The sequence below is a fragment of the Muscardinus avellanarius genome (assembly GCF_963383645.1).
Source record: "Muscardinus avellanarius genome assembly, chromosome: X".
Classification (NCBI taxonomy): domain Eukaryota; kingdom Metazoa; phylum Chordata; class Mammalia; order Rodentia; family Gliridae; genus Muscardinus; species Muscardinus avellanarius.
Window position 1 is genome coordinate 53,933,795 of NC_137792.1, and position 26,445 is coordinate 53,960,239.

Consider the following 26,445-nt stretch of genomic DNA (forward strand, 5'->3'; position numbering starts at 1 on the left):
AGAATCATAAAGAATCACTGGGAAGAAGGGACAGGGAGTTGGATGGAAACTTCCACAGGTAGACAAGCACAGAGATAGGCCATTGTCTAGCCAAAGGCATCATCGTAGAAGCAGCAGAGAAGAGAGGCACATATGATCTGATATATTTAAGAGGCAGAGCATAATAGCTAGTTGGAGTAATGGAAGTAGATAGGATAGGGGGCATCCGTCATTCTGAGCTGGGCAACACAGAGATGGTAGCATCATTTATTGAGATACAAACTATTGGAGAAGGAGAAATTCTGTGGGAAAGAAAGAGTTTGGTTTTGAGTATAGTGAGTATCAAAAGATGCTGTGAGAAAAATCAACTGAAGACATGCACAGGCAGTGGGATATTCAGGTCTCGAGCTCAGAAGAGAGGTCTGAGCAATAGGTATCAAAATGAAAGTCACTGGCATATGGATGGAAGACGGAGGCATGGCGTATAGCGCTCCAGAGCAATGTATAATGAAAGGAGACAAGTGTAGGCCAGAAGCAAGTCAACATTTAAGATTACAAAGCAGAGGTAATAGGGAGAAAAAGAGAGGAAAGAAAAGGACTGAATGAGTGAGAGGCAGGAGAGGCTAGGGAGCGAATGTAGGGTCAAGGGAGAAGGACACTTCTTCCACTGAAACAGGAAGCAGGAAGAGGAGGAAGAGCCTTTCTGACAGTTTGTTCTCTGTGAAAAAGAAAGCAAAGTCAACTGTTGAGAATAAAAGGCTGGAGCAGAGTCATGCATTTGAAGAGACATTGACCGTTGTGTAGAATGGGGAGAGAGCTGGGGCCCCGTGATGATAAAGCACGTTAGCATAGAGAAAGCATGTGCTAAGAGTTAGTATTAGTAGGAGAACATATTTAATGGCAATGGACTGACTGAAAACCCTCTCCAGCGTTGTCCCTGCCCTGTTCCTCTCCCAGTCTTCCTGATCTCAGTAACCAACACCACCACTTACCCTCCATATCAGACATCTCTCTGGCCAAGACCCCTTGGCCACAGGGGTGGCGAGCTTCTCAGAATCATGAAGTGAGTACTGCGGACACACCCGCCACTGTGCTGAGTTATTTTCATGTACTATTCTCACTTAATTTCAATCCTTGCACAACCCTTGATATGAGTCCCTGACTTCCTCAGGGATCTATAGAACTCTTAGTGGCAGAACCTGGAGAAAAACCCAGGTGTAACCGAGTCCAAAGCTAAGGGGGTCACTGCGGTGCAACACTGTCTCTTAGGCAGGCTTGAGTTCACTGAGGTATTGTGAGCTGGGAGCCAGCCAAGTGAAGATATCAACCACACAGTGGGATGGAAATTTAGTCTCAACCTCAAGAGGGGTCAGAGAGAAGAGAAACTGTGGTGTCAAACTCAGCATAGAGATAGTGGTTAAAGTCCTGGCATTGGAGGAGATGGCCTGGGGAGATTGTATAGAAGAATAAAGAGGACTCCAGATTAAGTTCAAGAAGTATTACCACTTGAAGGTTTGGAAGATGAAGGACAGGCTGGAGAGTGAGAGGAAACCAGGGGGTGTGAGATCATGAAAGCCAAGAAAACATGGCAGTCCTCCTGAGGTCAATAATGAGGACAGATCAATGAACCACTGTCTCACAAACTGCCATAGTTCTAGGTCTTTTACAGTGTTTCCTTCTTTAACTTTCACATTCAGGTAAAATCCAAAGGGTAGAAAATATTATCATTCCCATTTTAGAGAATGATGAGGGAAGTGCCCAAGGTCCTTGAGCAAATAACCAGGTTCCTTCTATACCCTCTGAGCACACTTTATTTTTTTTTCATGTCAAGATGTTTAACCACATGGCAGTTTGTACAGCTACTTGTTCAATATGTACCCCTCCTAATAGGCCAGATGATTGGTCATATTTATCCCCAAAGCCTAGCATAGGGCCTGGAACAAGTACTCAAGTACTGAAGGAAGATGGCCAAACACTTGTGTAATAACTTCTTTACTTTTTGAAGTAGACTATAACAGCCTCTACAGAGTGAAATGGGAGATAGGAGGTACACTTTTTGGAGACTGGACAACAATGGAATAATCACTGAGGAAAGAAAAGGAGCAAACTGACAAAAGAAACAAACTCAGACTCACAAGTACTGTCAAGGAGAAACCTGGCAGGGCAATGACCACACCCCTAAGACATCTTCCTTCTCTCTATCATGAGAATGGCATGCCGTGTCACATTACTGTGTATGTACTCCTGTTGTCTTAGATGCCCTGTCCATCTCTGCTGCTGACCATGCAAAGCCAATTCAAGTGTGACGTTCTCTGTGAAACCCTAACTCACTTGAGAAACAGGGCTGGCAACTCCGAGGTTCCAGCTCTCCCACCACTGAACTTATTATACCTCCTATTTATAGCACCTTACCTCATCTGTCTCTGTATTTCCCTTAGTGTGTGCTCATTAGATGTGTGCTAACGAAGGGTCATTTTACAAGCAGGTATGAGATGATAAGGTCTGATGTCATATTTCTAGTATCTAAAATTACTTGAGGTGAGAGCAAAGTCCTTTGACTACTAAATGTCTGCCTGCAGCAATATACTGCCAGACAGTAATCAATAGGAAACAGAAAGACTTGTTATGATTTGGATATAAAATGTCCCCTAGAAAAGCTCATGTTTTAGACATTGCAGCCAGGTTCAGAGGTGGGACAGGGCTGGAGGTAATAGATCACTGGTAGCATATTCTTGGGGACTGTATTTGTCCCTGGCCCCCTCTTCTCTCTCTGCTTCCTGGTCACCCTGAGATGAGAGTGAGTTTTTCCTCTACCATAACCCAAGGCCCTGTCACTGAGTGGTTTCTGCTCTGGAGCCAGCTAAACATGGACTGAAACCTTTAAAGCTGTGAGCCAATGAACCTTCCTTCCTCTAAGTTATGATTGTCAGGTATTTTACTCACCATGATGAAAAAGCAGAATAAAACATGACTCAAATCAGTGCCTTCCTATTTGGATAGCAGGTACTAAAGGCTGGATATGAAAGCTTTCACTAGATACGAAGGATCCAACCCCCTTTAGTTATTGGGCAACAAACAGGAGCTATCTGCAGAGGTATTTGTATCACATCTCATTGTTACCTGAGTATGCAACCACTGTTTATATACATAAACTTTGTATATGTGCAAAGTTTCATATGCTGAGCCTGTCCTAAAAGAGACTTGATATGAATTAATCAAATAATAAGTATGCTTCTTAAATTAGAGGGACTTCCAAGGGTCTAATACTTGTTTTATCAAAATATTTAATCTTTAAAATAATTCTCTCTCTAGATCTTTGTTTATATGACTGAGCAGACAGGACTATGGAGAAGCAATGAAAGAGACAAGATCTCAACAGGTGTGAGACACCAAAGAGTATAAACCAGGGAGGAGGGATAGTCATAGATTACTCCAAATGACTCTAACTTTAAATGGTGAGGAATTCAATGGCCTGCTCCAAATGTATAGCAATTTATAGAAAGCCAATGCTTTTACAATGCTATCAAGAACGTACCTTGTTGGTATCAGCGACACTATTTTGTCGAGCATCAAAGATGATAAGTTTGTGTGACTGTGCATTAGCATCCATTATTGTTTGCAAGTATTTTTCATCCTCTTTGCAGCGTTTGTCATTGGGACCCACCAGTGGCTGGCTGCAGCGAGTAATTGTTGCCTGACTTTCTGGATGAATCCATGACAACACCTAATGTTTTTAAGCAAAAAATATTAGTATAGTTCCTAAAGCAATACACACTCTAGTTACTGAGAGGAAATACACAGTCTTTCCTGAGATTCTTCTCAAAGCTGGGACTAGGCAGGCTAACCACTGCACTGTAGTGGCCAAAGGATTCAATATTTCAGTCAGGTTGAAACAATTCTGGCTAGATGAACTTGAAAAATCTCTTGCCACCTCTAAAATTCCAGGATTCTAAGTAAAACAAAACCTAAATCAAACTAAAAACTAAAATCAAGTCCCAATCCTATTTGATTGATTAGTTCTATCTTGTCTCTAAATTAAAAAAAAAACTTTGTATCTTCATAATAACATGTGGCAGGGTTAGGACAAAGTGAATATATAGTCTCTTATAAAATTTAAACTCTGCTACCAAACCTCCTACTTTCTGCCAGTGGTCCAGTGACTAGTATTTTACCAGATGCAAACTTCAGGGAAAAACCATCACTTCCTGCTGGCTGCAATTTTTTCTGTAACAGTGTCCCTCCCCTGCAGCTATAGCACTCCACTCTGCATGAAGAAAGAATGTTTTTTTCTAGGATGATTTGGTGAAACCAATGATGAAAAATGTTAATGCTAAGAGCATGGTCTTTCTTGAAATTCCTTCGTTATTCTCTACTACATTTGCAGAGCATAACTTAAGTTACTTTTGTACCTAGAAATCATATAAGAGGAGATATAGAAAAATTAATGTTAATATAATTAGGTATTTATTTAGGGGAGTAGTGGGGATTGAACCAAGGGACATTGTACCTCCTAGATAAACCCCCAGTCCTTTGTATATTTTACTTTGAAACAGGGTCTCTCTAAGTTGCTGAGAGTCTTAGCTGCTGAGGCTGGCTTTAAACCTGTGATCCTCTTGTCTCAGACTCCCAAGTACTGGGATTATGGGCATATACCTCCATACCTGGCTTATAATTAGGTATTTCTTGAGAATCAAAGTTATGTTCCAGTTTAAGCTTATTTTTCTCCTTTCCATTTTGTTTTTTGATTATTTTCTATCTTGTATGTTTTCTATATAAGATTTAACACAGTATATATTTCTCTCTACATGACAATGTTAATTACTTACAGGAACTCTGCCTTTTGCTCGAAAGGCTGCCACTTTCAAAAGGTCATCATCTTTTACACTAGTTGGCACAACAATGACAGCAGGGTAGGTGTCACAGAACTCATAATTACTGTTTATTTTGGAAATTTTCCAGCTCTCATTTGGCAAACCCTACAGGGTGTTAGGCAAGAAGAAAGAAAATACATGATTTCCACTTTGAAAAACTAAGCATGAATTATATCTATTTGTTACTTTCAACAAAAATTCATTTATGACATTTTTATTCACATGTGTGCATATGTATACACATATAGAAATATATGTATGTGTCTATATATTACTAGAGATTTCTAAAACTCTAATGAAGCATAAGAATTTCAAAGCCATACTAAAAATGAAAATTTTACACTAGTCTTATCTATTTTTTGTCCTGATTTCTATAAAGAATAAGCTTAGTGTTGTTTCTGAAAGCCCTTTAGAATCACAGAAAATTTTAAGAATGTTATAAATAAGCAATACAAAACATTATAAAATATAAAGTAAAAAGATTAAATGTTATTAAAAATATCATACTGGAATAACTTGAAGCTGACAATGCACTAAAGAGCTTCTGGACCCAGGATCACCACTTCAGACAGATGGAGCCCTGCCATGTCTCAAATTGAATTGAAGCCAGAAATTTGGATCCTTTCTCATCAGCTTTGATCAGGCCATCTATTAAATACCATCTGGAGGATTTAGTTCTTAAACTCCTGCCCTTGAGTCCTATTTACCCTTTAGAAAAGGATGAACAATCTGAGACAGATTTAAAGGTTTGGCACCCAGGAAGTGAGGAATCTTCAATCTAGAGAAATTCTATCTATATATACCTTGTTGGAAGGCTTCTTTCCTCCATTACATTTCAAACCAAGAAAAAGATGATTTATTTTCAGTTGGATAAGCAATATACTTTACCTGTCTCTTATATTCAGATACTGGATCATACACTTTCCAACCATTAATTGGAAATTTTTCTTTATAGTTGAATGCAAATAGTGCCTGGACACAAAAACAAGATACATGTCAAGTAGTTTTATATCATAATCCTATTATTAAAGTTTTTCACACTGATATGAACAGAATGTACTAAGATTCCTATTTTAACCTGTAAATTTTTGTGGTTCTGGGGATTGAACCCAAGGACTTTCTAGCTCTGAGTTTCACCCCAGCTCTATTTCATTTTCTTTTATTTTGAAAAAAGGTCTCACTAAATTGCGGAGAGCCTCACTAACTTGCTGAGGCTGGCCTCAAATTTGCGATCCTCCTGTCACAGGCTTCCAAGTATTGGGGTTACAAGCGTGTACCACAATGCATGGATTAATATGCAGATTTTGAAGTAACACATTGGTAGTTTCTCTTAATCATTACACAAACCTGATAAAATTCAAGTATTCTAAGAGTAATTGCCAATAGAGGAAAAAAGAGACGAGAAATCTCTAGAAAACGGAGTAACTAAACATGAAATTATTTGGCCGCTATTAGTACTTGTAGAAAAAGTTTACTCTGGTGTACTTACCTGTCCATTGGAAAGAGGAAAGGCATGTTTGTTAAGGTTTTCAAATATCCCAAGTTTACGCTGCTCCTCTTGCTTATAGGCGAGTCTCAAGTTCCTCATATCCTGGTTAAAAATTCATAGAACTCAGTTATTCAACATGTACTGAGCACCTATGAGTCAGATAGCATAGGTGACATGACATAATAAAATATTTTTATTTCTCATTTTATTTATTTTATTTATTTATAATTTATTTATTTATTTATTTATTTATTGCGGGTCTGGGGATGAAACCCAGGGGCATTCAATCTCTGAGCTATGCTCCCTACCCTATTTTTATTCTTTATTTTTGAAACAGGGTCTCACTAAATTACAGAGGGCCTCACTAAGTAGCTGAGGCTGTCCGTGAACTGCAATCCTCCTGTCTCAGCCTCCCAAATACTAGGATTACAAGCATATGCCACCATGCCCGGCTATTTCTCATTTTATATTCTTTATCCAATTAAAAAAGGCATTTAACAAAAGTAACTCCAATGAGATAAAAAAAAACTAATTAATAAAGCAAGAATAAAGGAGACATGTGTGGCAGAGAATCATCAGGTAGAACAAGTATTGTGCGTTACTTGCTAAAGATGTACCATGGAATCAGTCATGTACTTTAAGCCGCTTAAAACACTAACGTCAGAGTTTATTATTAACCCATTAAACAGAAATGTCACAGATGCTTCCCCCTACAAACTCTCAGAAAGGACTCTGAATATTGTATAGACTGTGGCCCTCAAATACAGATTTTATTGAGAAAGATCTTAAGATCTTTATATCTTTCTCAAAATAATACAGTCTTAAAATACTTTCCCAAATAAAAGCTGCTAACCAAAGGACCAAGTAAAAGTCAGTAGGAACAATTCCACCAAGACTTGCTCTGATAGGATGACTCCTTCTCCAGTCTTTTGAGCATTGACCCTCAGCTTTTTGAAACCTATATCCTTGTCAATTAAACACAAAAATCTCATTATTTTTTAATATTATATAAAAATTTTAAATAAAGAGGAGCATGCGTGCAATCCTAGTACTTGGGAGGCTGAATCAGGAGGATCATATTTGACTACAGCCTCAACAACATAGTGAGAACCTGTTTCAAAAAAAAAAAATAAGAGCTGGGGGTGTAGCTTGGAGGAAGAATGCCCCTGGGCTCATTCCTCAGTATCATAAAAAAAAGAAAATAAATATGATAACATAGCAATTTGGGAAGTGAATAAGTCGTTATTATAACATTATTTATAACAATTAAAGAATGTGAATAACCCAAATATCCAGCCACAGGAGCCATAGATAAATAGACTGCAGTATAGCTTATGGAATATTAAAGATTTTTTTGCGGGCCTGGGGATGGAATCCAGAGATATTCGACCCCTGAGCTACACCCCCTGCCCTATTTTTTATTCTTTATTTTGAAACAGCATCTCACTGAGTTGCAGAGGGCCTCACTAAGTAGCTGAGGCTGTCTGTGAACCACAATCCTCCTGTCTCAGCCTCCTGAATGCTGGAATTATAAGCGTACACCACCACGCCCGGCTTACAGAATTTTTTAAATAAAGCGGTTCTGTAAGAACAAAATTATGTCATTTGCAGTGAAATGGATGAAACTAGAGAATATTATGCTATGTGAAATCAGCTAGTCTCAGAAGGTCAAGGGCTATATGTTTATAGGAAACATAAGGGGCTTTAAATAATGCAGAGAGCAACCTATAGAATAGTGAAAAGATATGGGGAGAAATTAAGGGAGAGGAAGAAGGAAGACCAAAGGAGGAAACAGTTCAAATAATATTATGTTAATATGTAAAGGTATTACTACCAATTTCACTAACTTGTGGAAAGGAAGGGGAGAAAAGGGTGTGTGCAATGTGGACAGAAATATACCAAGAGCTGCGGGCATTTATGTTTTATCACACTGAACCTCACTAAGATGTATAATTGCAATGTACTAATAAAATAATTTTAAAAACAGCTTTGTATACACTGACATAAATGAGTTTCAAGATGTATTGTCAAGGGGGAAAAAGAAAGGATCATAGCAGTGTATATAATTCAGCAGTGTAATGTAATTTCCAAAGAAAGACTGAATATATATGCTTATGGGCATAGAATATCTGTGAAGGGGTATGTTAGGAACGGATAACTGTGGGTACCAGCAGGGACTGGAACAGGGTAGCTGTGTGTGGGGAAGAGGAGTACTTTCTTTTTTACTGTATTCAGGTTTTTTACTTCTGAATTGAGTATCACCTGCTAGAAAATAAGTCCCACACCTTGCAAGCTCTTAGGCATGAGCTAAGAGGACTGGGAGCCTGACCTTAGTACATTTGGGCTACAAAACATTTAAATCAGCTCTTTGCAAATGTCCACCCAGCCATAAAAAATATCCTATTAAGACAGCCACAGGACACCTGCCAGAACAGCATAATTTCCTGATACAACTTCCTTCCAAGATACAATGCCCCCCAACACATACTTTGGTAGCTGACTTGCTACATAAGATTGCTATGAGAGAAAAGCATTCTAAGCCATGGAAGAGCATGTACAACAAACAATTCTGGTGTGGGTCTAAGAGTGTAGTTCACTGGTAGAGAAAAATTTTAGCATATGTGGGTCCCTGGGTTTGATCTTCAGCACCAGAAAATAAAACAAGATCTTGTTATGTGTGTGTGAGGGGTAGGTTTGAGTCTGGCATACACATCTAAATGATAGCCAACTGGACTAGGAAGCAAGGATATGGGGAGGGCAGCTGGAGAGGAATTGGCCAAGGACAGTGAGTTGGACAGGACTTGCAGAGACTTGACAAGGAGTGTCTCCTTTAGACTGAAGAGAATGAGAAGCTACTTAGGACTTATGTGAAAGGGAAGATCTTTCAAAATCGCAGAACCATAGTTTGGCAATTGTGAATTGTGTATTAGAAACCAGCTAAGATATCCATCAACAGATGAGTGGATTACAAAACTATGAAATATGTACACAATGGAATTTTACTCAGACATAAGGAAGGACAAAACTATGTCATTTACAGGGAAATGGATCAAACTGGAGAACATTATGTTAAGTGAGATCAGTCAGTTACAAAAAGTAAAAAATCAGATGCTTTCCCTAATATGCGGAAGCTAGGGAGAAAAAGGGTCATAGGAAGAACTCTAAACGAAGGAGAAATCATATAAGGCGACCTAACTGAGGGGGATGGGAGGGGGAAGAGGGAAATTCCCTAATGTACATGACTTATATTCACAAACCTATCAGTCAGTAAGCCAAACATGAGCAGAAGGGAGGGGGAAGGCAATGGGGTGGAAACTCAAAAAGGGCTAAATGAGTGATGTGTGGATATATGCCTGTACCATCTTGTACTCCATTAAGATATATGACTACAATGCACCAATAATTTTTTTAAAAAAATAAAGCTGGGTGTGGTGGCGCACACTTGTAATCCCAGCATTTGGGAGGCTGAGACCGGAGGATCGTGGTTCATGGATAGCCTCAGCTACTTAGTGAGGCCCTTTGCAACTTAGTGAGACTCTGTTTCAAAATAAAGAATAAAAAATAGGGCTGGGGGTGAAGCTTGGAGCTAGACCCCTGGGTTCCATCCCTAGTACCACAAAAAAAGGGCTGGATATGTGGCTTGGAGGTAGAATGCCCCTGAGTTGCATTCCCAGTACTGCAAAATACATACATACATACATACATACATACATACACATTGCAAAACCAAGTCACCTCTCTTCTTTAAGTCGTGCAGCTGTTTCCACTGTATGCATAAAATATATACTGAGTAGGATAATTTTAATATCTCATACAGGGCCTAACAGAAGTCTAGTAAGACAGCAGATTTAAAATCTGGAGAGTAAAGGGCACTTTGAAAAACTAGATTCAGCCCGGTGTGGTGGGGCACACTTATAATCCCAGCATTTGGGAGGTTGAGATAGGAGAATCGGTATTCCCGGACAGCCTCAGCTACTTCTTAGTGAGGCCCTTTGCAACTCAGTGAGACCCTGTTTCAAAATAAAGCATAAAAATAAAGCTGGGGGTGTAGCTCGGAGGTAGAATGTCCCTGGGTTCCACCCCAGTGCCACAAGAAAAGAAAAGAAAAGAAAAGAAAAGAAAAGAAAAGAAAAGAAAAGAAAAGAAAAGAAAAGAAAAGAAAAAGGAAGGAAGGAAGGAAGGAAGGAAGGAAGGAAGGAAGGATGACCAGATTCAACTGCAGACTAGGGTCATTCAGGAGGAGCTATCCTCAGAAATCTCTCTGTCTCTTTCTCTCTCATACTGAAATTGAATGCACAGGCATTCTACCTCTGAGTTATACCCTCGCTCGATGATGATGATGATGATGATGATGATGATGATGATGATGATGATGATGATGTAGTAGTAGTACTGGGGATTGAACCCAAGGGCATTCTACCTCTGAAATACACCCCCAGGCCTATTTTTTCTTTATTTTGAAAAAGGATCTCACTAGGTTGCAGAAGGCCTCACTAAGTTGCTGAGGCTAGCCTCAAACCTGTGATCCTCCTGTCTTAGTGTGTGCACCCATGCCCAGTTTATATTTTTACTTCAAAATAGGGTTTCACTAAGTTTCTGAGGCTGGCCACAAACTGTGATCATCTTGTCTCAGACTCCCAAATACTAAGATTACAGGCATGTACCACCACACTCAGATATTTAGGTTATTTCTTAAGTGAATATTCATTATTAAAGTTATTAATCACACATATTTCTACTTAACTCAATGCAAGAAGGGTATAAAATAAAATATAAACCCAGCTCAAGATGAAAATTCCAACATGGCCAAGAAACTTAAATCACAGGATTTAGAGAACATTGCTGTCCCTTTAGCATGTATTTGACCATTCACTCATGCACTGTTCTGAAGAACAATCTTAAAATAATGAACTAGCCAGGCGTAGTGATGCACACTTGTAATCCCCGTTCTTGGGAGGGTGAGACAGGAGGATTGCATAGGTTCGAAGCCAGCCTCAGCTACTTAGTGAGGCTCTCAGCAACTTAGTGATACTCTGTTCCAAATAAAGCATAAAATAGGTCTGGGAGTGTAGCCTGGAGGTAGAAAGCCTCTGGGTTCCACCCACAGTACCACCAAAAAACAAAGACAAAAACAAAAACAAAAAAATGAACTAGAAAAAAGTATTGCTCTCTGATTTCCACTTGCTTTCTCTGAGACGTAACAAATAATGTCAGCACTTAGATTATAGTCCTTATTAATTAGAAATAATTCAGTGGGAAATGATTACTTTGATGCTCACAGAATGGTTTGAATTCACCAATGTGAGATTCAAAAGGGTTGCTGCCCTGAAAACATTTGAGTTACTAACAGTACAAATTATTCTTACTATCCCTTGATGAGGATGGGTGAGTGAGAAAAAGCTCTGAGTGGGTCCCCCTTTTAGAATTTTTACTTGTTTTTGTAATATACCTTGCACACGATTTCTATACCACAGGAATTATCTCCATGACTCTGTGCTCCAATCTTCTCAACTCTGCTGATCACTCCAAGGGGAACATCAAGGATGAAATGTGGGTCCTAGGTTTAAAAATTAACATTAATGCCTATAAGGTCAATCAACAGAGTTTTCATATTTGAAGTCTTTATTTTGCATTTCTTCTTTGTCCCAGCTAAGACATTAGTCTGATTTAGAGCATACCTTATGTCATCTGCATTGACACAACAATGAAACTGGCCGTCTAGATTTTTGTGATACTTAGCAATGATATCAGGATACAAAATCTGTTTGCAAATGTGTAAATTCACCCTGTGGTTATCTCTGGGTCCTGGGATTTGAGGAAACTGTTCAGTCTCTTCTTTTACCATTCTAAACTGTTTAAAAAAAAAGAACAACAATTTTCAAAACTTACCCTCTCTACGTTTTTGAAGTACATCTTAAAGTCCGTCACCGTCAAGGTTCCACTCACTGCTCCCATAAATGGACAAATATACATGACATCTTTCACTGAAATAAAAAATCCAAAGTAGCAACTACTGCCATAGACATGTGCTTCAATACGTCTTAGCAGCACTTTCCAGGTATATGTGTGAGTTCAGCTTGCTAGGAATTTTTAACTTTATGGAATTTTATCAATTATTAACTTTAAGACATAAATGGGGTGTTCTAATGAGGTTCAATTGCTTCATACAAAACTCTTAATTTGCTACTTAATGAGGTTTTAAGTAAAGGCCTTATAATATGTTATATTTTGTCAGTTTTTTCCAGGTAGTTATCATTTTCCCTGGGTGACAAATTAATCATATTCAAAACACTAAACTCAGAAGACACTGCTCTACCACTTCATAACTTACTGCTACTTAAAACTAATGGAAGCTAAATACTATCACTCAGTGTACCGTAAGGAAAACTGTTTTACAAAGACTAGAACCGTATCAATGCAGTGAAAAAGCCTTGTTTCAGGGCTGGTGGTGTAATTCAGAGGTGGTGTGTTTGCCTAGCATGCAGGAGATCCTAGTTTTTACTTGTATATGGTACTGGAGGTTGAACCCTGGTGCATTCTACCTCTGAGCTACATACGCGGCCCTATTCTATTATTTAGTTTGAAATATAGTCTTACAAAATTGCTGAGGGCCTTCCTAAGTTCCTGAAGCTGGTGGAAAACTGTGATCCCTTTGTCTCAGCCTCCAAAATACTGGTATCACAGGTGTGTGTCACCAGGCCCAGCTAGGTAGTTTGATCCCCAGCACACACACAAAAATATTTGTTTCAAATTCTTTATCAGTTTCCTTATCAATTTTTAACTTTGATTTTGCTGTTATCAGTCAAGTATAAAATATATTTAATTCCTATGAGTGTTAAGAATCTTATATATATCATTAAGATCCTACATCTTCATGATTTTACTAGAGTGCCAAGCAACTGGAATGACAGCAACATGCACAGCTAAAGAAGTGTCCATGTAGGACAATCAAATGTACTAAAGTTGTTATTGGGCCAATTCTCAAAACACCGATATTGAACTTAACCGTAACTCATTATTTACTGAGTGTCTTCCATTGCTGGGGTTTTAAGTATAACTGGAAAGAGTTTCTGCCTAAAAGGAGCTTAAGGACTATGAGACACTGCACAGAAAAACACCATTATACTCTAGCTTCATAAATATGCTATAATAATGATGTGGACACAGAATGACAAAGCTTAGAAGTGATTCAACTTAATTCAGCAGTAAAGTAGATAACAGGAGATAATGAAGGAAGGGACAAAGGAGAGCAGCAAGTTTTTGAGGTACGCATGGCTACATTAAAGGGTGCAGTGAGGATGAAGGGACATGGGGCCAGTCTTGGCAGGGAGTAGATGAGCAAGTGCTTTTATAGGATACTAAGGCATTATTAATATCCTACCCTTCAAAGATAGTTGACTATATAAATAAACATAAAAACAATGTATTCTGAGGTTTAGAACATATGTAAAAGTAAAATGGATGACAACAATAGCATAAGGGCCAGGAGGGGACAAATGGAAGTATAGAATTATAAGATTTTTAGCCTATACTTGAAGTGGGTTAAAATCACTTGAAAGTAGGCTCTGATAGGTTAAATATATTATTTTTAAATTTTTAATAATTTTTATTGTTGCATTATATTCATACATCATATTGGGGTAAAATACCTGTGTGTACATACATGTACACATGACTGATTTAACCCCTATCCAATTCCCACCCCATTCCCTCCCCATCCCTTGCTTGGTTTAGTGGTTGACTTTGCTATGTTTAAGTACATTGTGTGTTTTAGAGATTTTCCTTCTTTCCCCCTCCTTTCTCCTCCTTTAGGTTATCTTGTTTGCTCCTCTACAGGATTTCCTTTTTCATCTAGAGTTCCTCCTATAACCCATTTCTCCTTAGCTTTCACATATTATGGAAAGCATCTGATTTCTTATTTTTTGTGACTGACTAATCTCACTTAGCATAATGTCCTCCAGTTCCATCCATTTCCCTGAAAAAATTTTACATACTTTCCTGTGTCATTTCAGACCATAATGGAATGAAACTAGAAATCAACTATAAGAAGACCCAGAGAAACAACATAAACATGTGGAGACTGAACACCACACTACTGAATGAAGAATGGGTCATAGAAGATGTAAGAGGTGAAACAAGAAATTTCTAGAAACAAATGAAAATAAAGATACAACATATCAAAACCTCTGGGACACTTTGAAAGCAGTATTAAGAGGAAAATTTACAGCACTGAGTGCTCTCATAAGAAACACAGAAAATCTTCAAATAAATAACCAAATGACACACCTCAAAGCCCTTAAAAAGCAGGAACAATTGAACCCCAAAGCCAGTAGGAGACAGGAAATTATTAAAATTAGAGCAGAAATTAACGAAATAGAGAATTATTTAAATAAACAAAACAGAAAATCAACAAAACCAAAAGCTGGCTTCTTGAAAAAATTAACAAGATAGATAAACCACTAGTCAACCTAACCAAAGAGAGAATCAACCCAAATTATGAAGATAAGGGATGAAAAAGGAGCCATTACTACTGACAGTGAAGAAATCCAGAGGATTATCAGAAACTATTTTGAAAAACTATACTCCAACAAAATGGAAAATCTGGAGGAAATTGACAACTTCCTAGATAAATACAATCTTCCTAAACTGAGTCAAGGTTAAAGATATTAAGCAACCAATAAAATAACAAGAAGAATTACACACTATACAAACACAGGAGATAAAATGGAATCTTAAAAAGAAGGTAATTATACCAAAAGATGACTTTTAAAAAGAAGAGAACAAAAACAAATGGGACAAAGAATACAAGCATCAAGATGCCGGATTAATTTTATTATAATTTATTTATAATTATATAACTTAATTTTATAGTACTTAATAGGTTTAAACACTTCAACTAATAGGCAGAGATTATTAGATTGGGGGAAAACTAAAAGTGGCTTAAAAGAAATCCACTTTATTTATTTTTTGGTAATGCTGATTGAACCCAAGGGGATTCTACCTCTGAGCTACACCCACAGCCCTTTTTTTAATTTTTAAGTAGGGTCTCACTACATTCCAGAGGGCCTCATTAAGTTTCTGAGGCTGGCCTTCAACCTGTGGTGCTGAGATTACAGGTATGAGCCTATACCCATCTAAAAGAAACCCACTTTAAATATAAAGACACATATAGTTTGAAATTCAAATTATGAAGATAGGTACATCATCTTAATACTAATAAAAAGAAAACTATAATATTTTCTATAAAAATATCAGACAAAGTATATTTCAGAGCAAAAATGTTACCAGGAATAAAGAAGGTCATTTCATTTTAGTTATGGGGTCAATTCAGTAAAAGGACATAACTTCAAAATAGATGAAGCAAAACTAATAGAACTGCAATAGGAGACAAATCCAAAATTAGTCAACGATTTAAAAACCCCTCCTTCAATAATTTTTGTGTGGTACTGGGGATTGAACTCAGGCACATTCTGCCTCTGAAATACACTCCCAGCACTATTTTAGTTTTTTTGAAACAAGGCCTAGTAAATTGTCAAGGCTGGCCTCAAACCTGTGATCCTCCTGTTTCAGCCTCCCAAGTACTGGGGATTACAGGTGTGCACCACCACGCCCAGCTTCTCCTTCCATAATTAATAGAAGAAATACACAAAAAATGAGTAAGGACACAGAAGATTTGAACAAAGGCTATTAACATACTTAAATTAACTGATATGTATAGGACCCTAATCAATAACAATGGAACACATTCTTTACAAGTATACAGAAAACATTTACCAAGACAGACCATAATATAAGTCTTGATAAATATAAAAGTATTGAAGGCATAAAAGGTATATTTTCTGAACACAAATGGAATGAAATTTGAAATCAATAAAAGAAAACTAAGAAAATTAAACAATGCATTCCTAAAAACTAAAGGGTCAAAACAGATATCAAAAGAATACAAAAGCATTCCAAATTGAATGAAAATGAAAACACAACATCCTAATTGCTGAGATACAGCTAAACTGGCCCTTAGAGGAAACCTAAATGCCTAGACTAGAAAAGAACAAGGGTGTCAAATTGATGACCATAGCTTCTACCTCAAGAAATTAAAAAAGGAAGAGATAATTATACCAAAAGTTAAGTAGAAAATAGCAAACAATAAAGATCAGAGTGCAAGTAAACGAAGTATAAAACAAATGATACAATGAAATCTAAAGCTGGTTTTTTGAGATCAATAAAAATGATAAATAGGCATTCAGGCTTATTGGGGGTAAAATAAAGGAAAAAAACAGAGACAGTACAATATTAACAATGAGGAAGGTGATGTGACTTCAAATTCTACAGATAATAAAGGAATAAGAAAGGGAAATGATAAATGACTTTTCAACAATGTAAATGGGTAAATTCCTAGAAAGATAAACTACTAAGGCTTATCTGAGAAGAAAAAGAAAACCTAAATAATCTTACAACTACTAAAGATATTTAATTAATAGTTAGAACTTTACCATTAAAGAAACCCAAGGTTCAGATGGATCACTGGTAAACTTTTCCAAATTTATAACAAAGAAAAAAAAACCTTCCAGAAAGTTAAGGAAGAGAGAATGTTTTGCAATTAATTCTATGAAGCCAGCATTGTTCTAATATCTAAACCTGACAAATTACAAAAAACAAACTAGACACAGATGTTTGTCATAAATCTAAATGCACAACTTCTAAGAAAAGGTTCAATAAATAAAACCCAACAATATATAAAAAGGATAATATATAATAAGCAAGCAGAGTTATCCTGACAATCAAGGTTGATTTAACATTCAAAAATTAAGTAATATAACCACCACATTACAAGATAAAGAAGAAATATCACATGATTAATTTATACAGAAAATGTATTTGATAATATCTAACTTTCATTTTTTTTGTGGTACTAGGGTGGAACCCAGAGGCTTTCTACCTCCGGGCTATACTCCCAGACCTTTTTTATATTTTATTTGGAAACAGGGTCTCACTAAGTTGCTGAGAGCCTAAGTAGCTGAGGCTGGCTTCGAACCCATGCGATCCTCCTGTCTCAGCCTCCCAAGCGCTGGGATTACAAGCATGTGCCACCACGCCCGGCTCTAACTTTCACTTCTGATACAAACTCTCAATAAACTAGGAATAGAAGGGAATTTTCTCAATATGGTAAAGGATATCCACAAAATAACCCAAAAACCACAGCTTTCCCTAGATCAAAAACAAGACAAGAATGTTTACTCTTACCTCTTTACTTTAACATTACAGTGGAGTTTCAAGCATGAGTAATAAAGCAATAGAAATAACTTAAAAACATTCAGGTTAGAAAGGAAGAACTGGATTGCTCATATATTGCTGGTAGGAATATATACTAATAAAACTACCTTAGAAAACAATTTAGTGAGCCAGGCTAGGTGGTGCACGCTTGTAATCCTAGCATTCAGGAGGCTGAGACCAGAGTATTGTGGTTCATAGACAACTGTAGCTACTTAGTGAGGTCCTCTGCAACCCTGTTTCAAAATAAAGAATAAAAAAATAGAGCTGGGTGTGTTGCTTAAAGTTAGAATGTCCCTGGGTTCCATTTGCAGTACCGCAAAAAAGAAAGAAAGAAAGAGAGAGGAAGAGAGAGAGAGAAGAGAAGAGAAAGAAGAAAGAAAGAAAGAAAACAATTTAGTGTTTTGTGATTTTTTGTGGTGCTGGGAATGGAACCCAGGGGCATTCCACCTCTGAGCTACACCCCCAGCCCTATCTTTTATTCTTTATTTTGAAACAGGGTCCCACTTAGTTGCAAAGGGCCTCAGTAAGTAGTAGCTGAAGCTGTCCCCGAACCAAGATCTTCCTGTCTCAGCTTCTCAAATGCTGGGATTACAAGCATGTGCTACCACACTCAGCTCTAGTGGGTTTTTTTTTTTTTAATGTGTGTGTGGTACTAGAGATTGAACCTAGGAGCACTCTACCACTGAGCTACACCCTTAGACCTTTTTTAGTTTGAAACAGGATCTCACTAAGTTGCTGAATCTGGCCTTGAATTTGCAATCCTCCTGTTTTAGTCTCCCAGGTACTGGGATTATAGGCATGTGCCATCACACCTGAATAGCAGGTTTTGTAAAAGTTAAATGCATATGACCCAAATGACCCAGACACTCAGTTCCTTAGGTATTTACCTAAGAGAAAAGCCAACTCATATCCATACAAAGACCTAAACATAAATGTTCATAACAGTTTTGTTTGTAACAGCCAAACAGTGGAAACAACCCAAATATTCACCAACAGATGAATAGATAAGCAAGCTGTCACATATCCATACAATGAAACTCTATTTTGTGATTAAAAAAAAGGAATGATTGCTAACTTCTGCAAACTATATTGATGAGTATCAAAAATTGATTCTTGCTCACTTCCGGGAAGATGGCGACCGAGAAAAGCAGGGCTTAAGAGCCCCGCTAACAACCAATCTCCATTACCACAAAATCAGCGCCTTTCATAGCCAGAAAACACCATCACCAGTGAAACAAAAAATTACCAGGCTCCAGAGAGAAAGCGGACTGAGAACAGAGCTCAGAGCCACAGAGGAGATAACCGGCCTCACGCCCGAGGACGGGGCAGACGCGCCAGCAGCGCCATACTGCCTGCGGCACCGGCGAATTCACGGGACGGCTACAGCAAGCCGAGGTGAGCCACTGCGGAACAGCCAGGCGGGATTTCTCCGTGCAGAGAGCATCTAAAGCTCCCAGTGGCCGAGCTCAGCACACGCTGCAGGGATTCAGAGTGGAAATCAAAACCAAGAAGAAAAACACCAGCCCCACAGCCGAGGGCATAGCAGCGGCGCCATATTGCCACCGGCGGCAGCAGCACCAAATTCAGGGAGGCCAATACAGCTACATCTACATACTCAAGAACAGTGAGTCAAATTGCGGGCCACAGAGGAGAAATCCCAGTACTGTACTCCCTGGGACTTGACCCAGTGGGGGAGTGGCGGTGGCAGAGATATCACACCATAGGAGAACGTGCAACCTGGCACCCCCCACAGTCTAAAGCAGCCTCTATCGACTCTCTGGGTCGGAGACTCTGTGATACAACCCAGTAAAGGAGTAGTGGGGTCTGAGATACTACTGACTCGAGATCCAGAACACCTTAAGTGAAGTCATAGTGACCCAAGGGAAGAACCCAGAGAAGGCACAAACATCCAAAATCATGGGAAAGAGGAATAATACTGGAGCAATAAATGCCCACAACCCCACAACATCGGAACCCGATAAAACAGAAAATCAGAGATTTCTAGAAGATCAAATCAGGAAAATAACTGTAGAAATAATAGAGATGCTTCGAAAAGAACTCAGAGAGAGCCAAAAAGAGATAAAGGATGCAATTAATGAAGTAAAGGCCTCAATTCAAAGCACAAACAACCGATTAGAACACATGGAGAACAGAATCTCGTTCTTAGAAGATGAGCAATCCAAAAATGAACGCATAGTTTCTAATCTAGGAAAAAATATCCGACAGCAGGAATCTGATATTGAAGAAATATGGGCCCATTTTAAGAGAGCTAACCTAAGAATAATTGGAATAGAGGAGGGAAAAGAAAGTGAAACCAAAGGGATCAACAATCTCTTCAAGGAAGTAATAGCAGAAAATTTTCCAGACATAGAGCAAGAGGTTGATACACAGATCCAGGAAACTTATAGAACTCCCTTTAGACAGGATCGGAGAAGAGGATCCCCACGCCACATAATTGTCAAAATGACCAATGTGGAAGCCAAGCAGAGAATCTTAAAGGCAACAAAAGCAAAGGGCCAAGTGACATTCAGAGGCAAACCAATTAGAATCACTCCAGACTTCCCAAACCAAGTTATGAGAGACAGAAGGCTTGGAGTAACATATTCCAAACTCTGAAAGAAAACAACTTCCAGCCAAAAATTTCCTACCCAGCAAAACTTTCTATCAAATTAGATGGAGAAATAAGAAGCTTCCATGACAAACAGAAACTGAAGGAATTTATGTCTTCAAAACCAGCGCTAGAGAAAATACTCAAAGAGATTAACTACAAAGAAGAAATAGGTAACACACACCAGAACCAGAGAAACAAGATTCTCCATCCAACAGACAACTAAGATTGGTTATCTGTGTAGATTCATTATTTATGTTAGTCTTATACCTATCTCTAAATTGTATTGTTTGCTTTGATTGTTGTTAATTTTTAGGATTTCTAGTTGGAATATTAATATACCTTCAGATATAGCATTTGGAAATATTTTATCCAATTCTATTAGTAACTTTTAACTCTGTTTACATTGTCTTTGGATATACAATATTTTTTATTTTTTTAGGGAGTTTGTATACTCTTCTGTTGCCTGTGCCATTGAAATCATATCCAAGAAATCACTGCCAATTTCAATGTTGTGAGGTTTTATGACCCAGATTTTCTTCTAAAAGTTTATAGTATTAAGATTTATACTTAGGTCTTTTATCTATTTTGAGTTAATACTTGTATATGGGATTATGTAAGGGTCCAATTTTATTATTTTCCATGTAATTATTATTTTTTTAACAATATTTAGTTAAAAGATTATTATTTCCACCACCAAATGTTCGTGGAAACCTTGTCAAAAATAACTTGACAATATAGGGAAGAATTTAGCTCTAGGCTTTTATTTAACTCCAATGGTTTATATATCTGCCTTTAGAATAGTACTACACTCTTTCAATTATTGTAGCTTTATATGGTTTGAAATCAGAAAATATATATCTTCTAGCTTTGTTCTTCTTCAAGATCGTTTTGGGTACCTAGAGTCCATATTCCATATTAGGATAGATTTTTTTCTGAAAAATAAATATATAAATATATGATAGTTTCACCTAAAAAATAGAAAAAAAATATTCTCTGGTAAGAAAGAAAGCAAAAAGAAATATTGAAATGTTATCTTTAAGTCATCCAAAGCTTGGTATCAGACAAATGAAACTGTTATGTGAGATTATCATTTTAAATTTTAGATAAATTGCCATAATACTAGATGTCAACTACTAAGCCAAGCATGGGAGGGAGGGATAGGGAGAGAATGGGGTGGGGATTGGGTGGGGGCTGACTGGGAAAAGTGTGCATGTATGTCTACAAAAGTATGTATCCTACTATGATGTATGAATACAGTGCACCAATAAAAATAAATAAATTAATTAAAAAATTGATTCTTCTATGGTTTCTCCTTCTTTGTCTAGAGTTCCTCCTATGACCACTTTTTTCCCTAGCTTCTGCCTATTAGGGAGAGGATCTGATTTTTTACTTTTTGTGACTGACTAATCTCACTTAGCATAATATTCTATTCTTCATTTCTATCCATTTCCCTGTACATGACATAATTTTGTTCTTTATGACTGAGTAAAATTCCATTGTGTATATATCCCATAATTTTGTAATCCATTCATCTGCTGATGCACATATGAGGGGGATGGGAAGGGAAAAGAGGGGAAAATCCCTAATGTACATGATAAACATTCAGAAACATACCAAAGTCAATCAGTAAGCCAAACATGAGGAGGGAAGGGGGAGGGAATGAAGTGGGAATTGGGGAAGGGCTAAATGAGTGATGTGTACATCTTGCACTCCATTAAGATGTATGACTACAATGCACCAATGAAAAATTTAAAAATAAAAAATTGATTCTTCAGCAAGAGGCTAGACAAAAAAGAAAATACTCTGATTTCATGTCTATAAAACATTAGAAAATATATACTAGTCTAGTGCTTGAGAATACTGAAGAATGCACTATAAATAGGGATTAGCAAGTGGCATGAGGAAAATGCTGGGGGTGATGGATACATTCATTATCTTGACCATGATAATAGCTTTGCAGATGTAAACTGTGTCAAAAATTTTCACATTCTCACAATGACAAACTGAAATAATACTCCATAGAGAAGAATTTGCAATGACCTACTTTAGTACTTTGCCTCCAGGAACATATTTTATTTAAAAGTAGGGGTTAATTTACTTACCCTTTGCAAGCCACTGGAGGAATTTTAAGTATACTTACATTGCTTAAGGATATGCAGATGCCCTTAACATGTAACTGCGAGATATTTCAAACAACTGGGAGAGAAGTGGGTCCAGGCAGGAATTTCCCTCTCCTAGCACTTCATTTCCAGAGGGAAAGAAGTAAAAGGGGATGGCAGCTGGAGCCACTGAAGCCTTCTCTTCTTAAAATACAACTGTGAGCAACCCAAGCTTGCAATTCAAACTTTATAGCACTCCCTGCTAATTCAAATTGTGCCTGATATACAAAGTAATCAATCCCCTAGATCAGCTATAATCTCTTCTAAGTTGAATTTGGCCCAGTGATAAAAATAAAAATAAAGTGAAAATCCCTTTAAATTATAGACTTTAAATCTGTGTAGTTTGCTATCTGGGAAAAAAGCAGGAACATGACATATTTAGCTTGTATTTTAAACACACCGTTCAGAAGGTGGCATGGGACAGGACTAGAATACACAAAGGAGGGACACTCAGAGAGGCTCAAGGACCATCAAGAGAGAGTCAAGTCTCAGAAGCCAAGGATGGATAACTAAGAATGGATAAGCCCAGAATGAATACCAACAAACTAGAATATTCAGCAGATTTATTTGGAAGCCCTAGTAGAAGAGTCCAACTACTCAAATGTTCTTGATACAAGATGATCATACTAGGAAATCAAGCCCAAATTTTTATATGGTAGTCATGATGGAAGTAGGAAATACTCATCTTAGTAAAGCAGATTATTCAACCCAACCAACTGGTGAGATGAAAAGTTCGTACTCAGTTTCCCTGCCACCTGCTCATGGCACAATTGACTACCTCCTGAAGTACCTGACAATCTGCTATAGAGAGTGGAAGCCCCATGCCATCACCTTTACAGTCCAGGATGGCAACATGTGCCCTTTTATTGCACTAAAATTATACTTTGGGGAATCTTATAAGCCACTAAGACTTTAACAAAATTCAGAAAACTATTATTAAAATGAGGTGTGGATTAGATATCTACCAACATATTTCCTTACAGGGAAGGATTCCCACAAAGTAGTGAACAGACTCTATGCTGTGTACCTAATTAGATATAGGTTAATTTGAAAAAATCAGGCCCCTCTTCTGTTGATAGTGCCATTTAATACTTATCTGCAGCTTAAAAGCACCTACAGCCTTCTATCTCTTAAGATCAAGATGACACTAATAAGAATAAATAGAGATCTCCATTTGTCCCCTAATCAAATTGCTCTGTCTAATCTCTAGCACATACATCACCTGTGCTTACAAATAAAGTGCCATTTCATTTTATAGATCTCTAAAACCAGAATGTACATATTAAACTTACCAATGGCTTTAATAGATTCTCCTGGAAAAAGTGGTGCTTCTTCCATCTGTGCCAACTTATTTCCATCCCTTAGAGCCTGAAAAAAACCAAAACAAAAGAAGTAAAATTTATTTTCCATCCATATACTTGAGAAAAATATAGGTGTCCTATGTACTTTCTTTGAGGCTATGAGAACGTGCAAAATATGTGTCCCCCAAAAAAAGATAATTTCAAAGCTCAGCATCACAGGACATCATGCTGCATAATCCAGCAAATTATTGCAACATATTTACATTTCACAGTTAGAAAGCATTAATACAGAAATGGCTTGACATGACAGATAGTGTAATCACTACACAGACAGCTAGTATAAGATGCATCCAGAATTTGGAAATAAGGTCAGAAAAAGGTTATCTTCTGAGCATGAAAGTAATACAAATAAAAACATCAGACATAGGTACTTAGCTAACTGTACAAATTAACCAGCCTATGGGACAATTTAGGAAACCCTAAAGTCTAAAGAATGGTCTCAGAACATTACTTAACTAAGGAAAGCCCTAGGACTTTCAGCTTAGCCTAACACATGTGCATGGACACGAAAAGTGGGATTGTCATTGTGTACTCAATGCTGGTCACAAGAAAGTATGCTCTAATCTAGCAGAAAAGAATATAGGTTGAGCATCTATAATCCAGAAATCTAAAATGCTCCAAAATAAAAAAAAAATTTTGAACACCAACATGATGTCACAAGTGGAAAATTCCACACTTGACCTCATGTGATAGGTCATAGTCCAAATACTGGTACACTAAAAATATTGTATAAAATTTACTTTAGGCTATGTGTAATAAGGTGAACACAAGACGTAAATTTCATGTTTAGATTTGGGTCCTATCCCCAAGATATCTCAATATATACATGTAAATATTCCAAAATCCAAACTCTGAAACACTTTTGGTCCCAAGCATTATTTTTTTGTGTGGTGTGGGGGATGGAATTCAGAGGCATTCTACCTCGGAGCTACACCCTCAGCCCTATTTTTTATTCTTTATTTTGAAACAGGGTCTCACTGAGTTGCAAAGGGCCTCACTAAGTAGCTGAGGCTGGATGCAAACCCGGATCCTCCTGGCTCAGCCAGTCCCAAGCATTCTGATCAGAGATACTCAAACTGTATTCATCTCTACTGTGGAGCAAGATGTGTGCTTCAGGCATCTTTCAAATCAGCTTTTATACTAGTTCCACAACACTCACCAAGAAAAGTGCTGACATACTAGTTTCCTGTATATAATGATACCAGGAGAAGGATGCCTTGGACAGCTAACATATTTCATTCCCACATTTCATCTAGTGGCCAGTGTCTTGTAAGTTTGGCCAGATAGTGCCATATAACTCAGGGGAGGTAAGAAAATGGTGTTCTTGGACTACAAACTTAGGGACTGGACTGAACTCAGGGCTTGTTCCAAGGTACGCGCCACTCCGTGACATGCTACCAAGGAAACCAGTCACTTTCTCGTTGGCATGTCTGACAAAATGTGTCATGAATAAGAATAAGGTAATAAAAACCCCAAGCTGTGTTTCACTGAGCATTGATTTCCCAAGTTTGGGAAATGCTAGTTTAAACAAAATACATTAGGCTGTTTATTTTGTGAGACAAATCTTTAGTCTGTTAATGTCCACCAAATCAGCAAGAGGGCACTAAAGTATAAAGTGTGTCTCATACCTATTTTATCAGGGACTAGGGAATGCCTGTTAACACTGGGAGGCCACTACCTTTCATTTGAAAACAGGCTAGACAACTCCCAAATTTTCAGCATAATTTTGTAAAACAAAATATTTGAAAATGGTATCTTTTATAACTTTAAACTATTGAAAATTAAAAATAAACAGTAATCAGAAAGAGAGAAAGAGAATAGAAGTGACTTGCTTTGGAAATGGTCACAGTTAATGTTCTCCTTTTAGCCAGGGCAGGTGGGGCCTACCTATAATCCCAGTACTTTGTAGGCTAAACCAGGAGAATCACAGATTCAAAACCAGTATCAGGACTTAAAAATGTGAATTGTTGTAGAAATGGTCACAAATGACTAATGTTATACTTTTAGCCAGGGGTGGTGGGGCCTGCCTGTAATCTAAGTACTTTGATACCTGAGACAGGAAGATCACAGGTTTGAAGCCAGCTTCAGTAATTTAGCCAGATCCTCAGTAACTTAGCAAGAAAAGTGCTGGTGATATAGCTAGAGGTTGAATGCCCGCCCTCAGTTTGATCCCCAATGCAAAACAAAAAAAGACAAAAATATTAAGATTCATCATTACCTCCAATTTGTTCAATTAAAATTTTTAAAATTGGTTAAACCATTTTCCAGCCAAAAATTCTTAAGAAATTAACACATCAAAGGGTGAATGAGAACAACTTGTAAATTCTTTATGTTTACATCTGATTTGGCAATATAACTTTTGTGCAAAAAAATTAAATCAATATGTATACATTTACTTATTACTTATTTTTGTGGTACTGAAGCTGGAACCCAGAGGCACTCTACCACTGAGCGACATGCCCTGTCCTTTTTATTTTTTGAGACAGAGTCTTGCTAAATTGTCCTGGCTGGCCACAAACTTGTGATCCCTCACCTCAGACTTCTGAGTCACTAGGATTACAGGTGTGTACCACTGTGCCTGGCCCAACATGTATACTTTTTTTTATACTATGGATGGAACCCAGGGGCATTCTACTCCTGAACTATGGCCCTATCCCTTTTTTTATTTTGGAACAGAGCCTCACTAAATTGCTGAGGCTGGCCT

General features: G+C 37.7%; 1 protein-coding gene across 7 annotated transcripts in view; it reads right to left on the reverse strand.

The window, feature by feature from the left end:
- MTMR1 (myotubularin related protein 1) overlaps positions 1-26,445 on the reverse strand; it is a gene marked incomplete at both ends in the record, with an annotated part of 76,448 nt that overhangs the window by 25,581 nt on the left and 24,422 nt on the right. For all 7 annotated transcript variants that reach the window (XM_080718671.1, XM_080718669.1, XM_080718670.1 and 4 more), the window contains 7 exons: positions 3,515-3,703; positions 4,806-4,955; positions 5,739-5,822; positions 6,340-6,441; positions 11,789-11,896; positions 12,229-12,323; positions 23,673-23,748. In XM_080718671.1, coding sequence (XP_080574797.1) covers positions 3,515-3,703; positions 4,806-4,955; positions 5,739-5,822; positions 6,340-6,441; positions 11,789-11,896; positions 12,229-12,323; positions 23,673-23,748 — 804 coding nt within the window. The remainder of the gene's footprint in view (positions 1-3,514; positions 3,704-4,805; positions 4,956-5,738; positions 5,823-6,339; positions 6,442-11,788; positions 11,897-12,228; positions 12,324-23,672; positions 23,749-26,445) is intronic.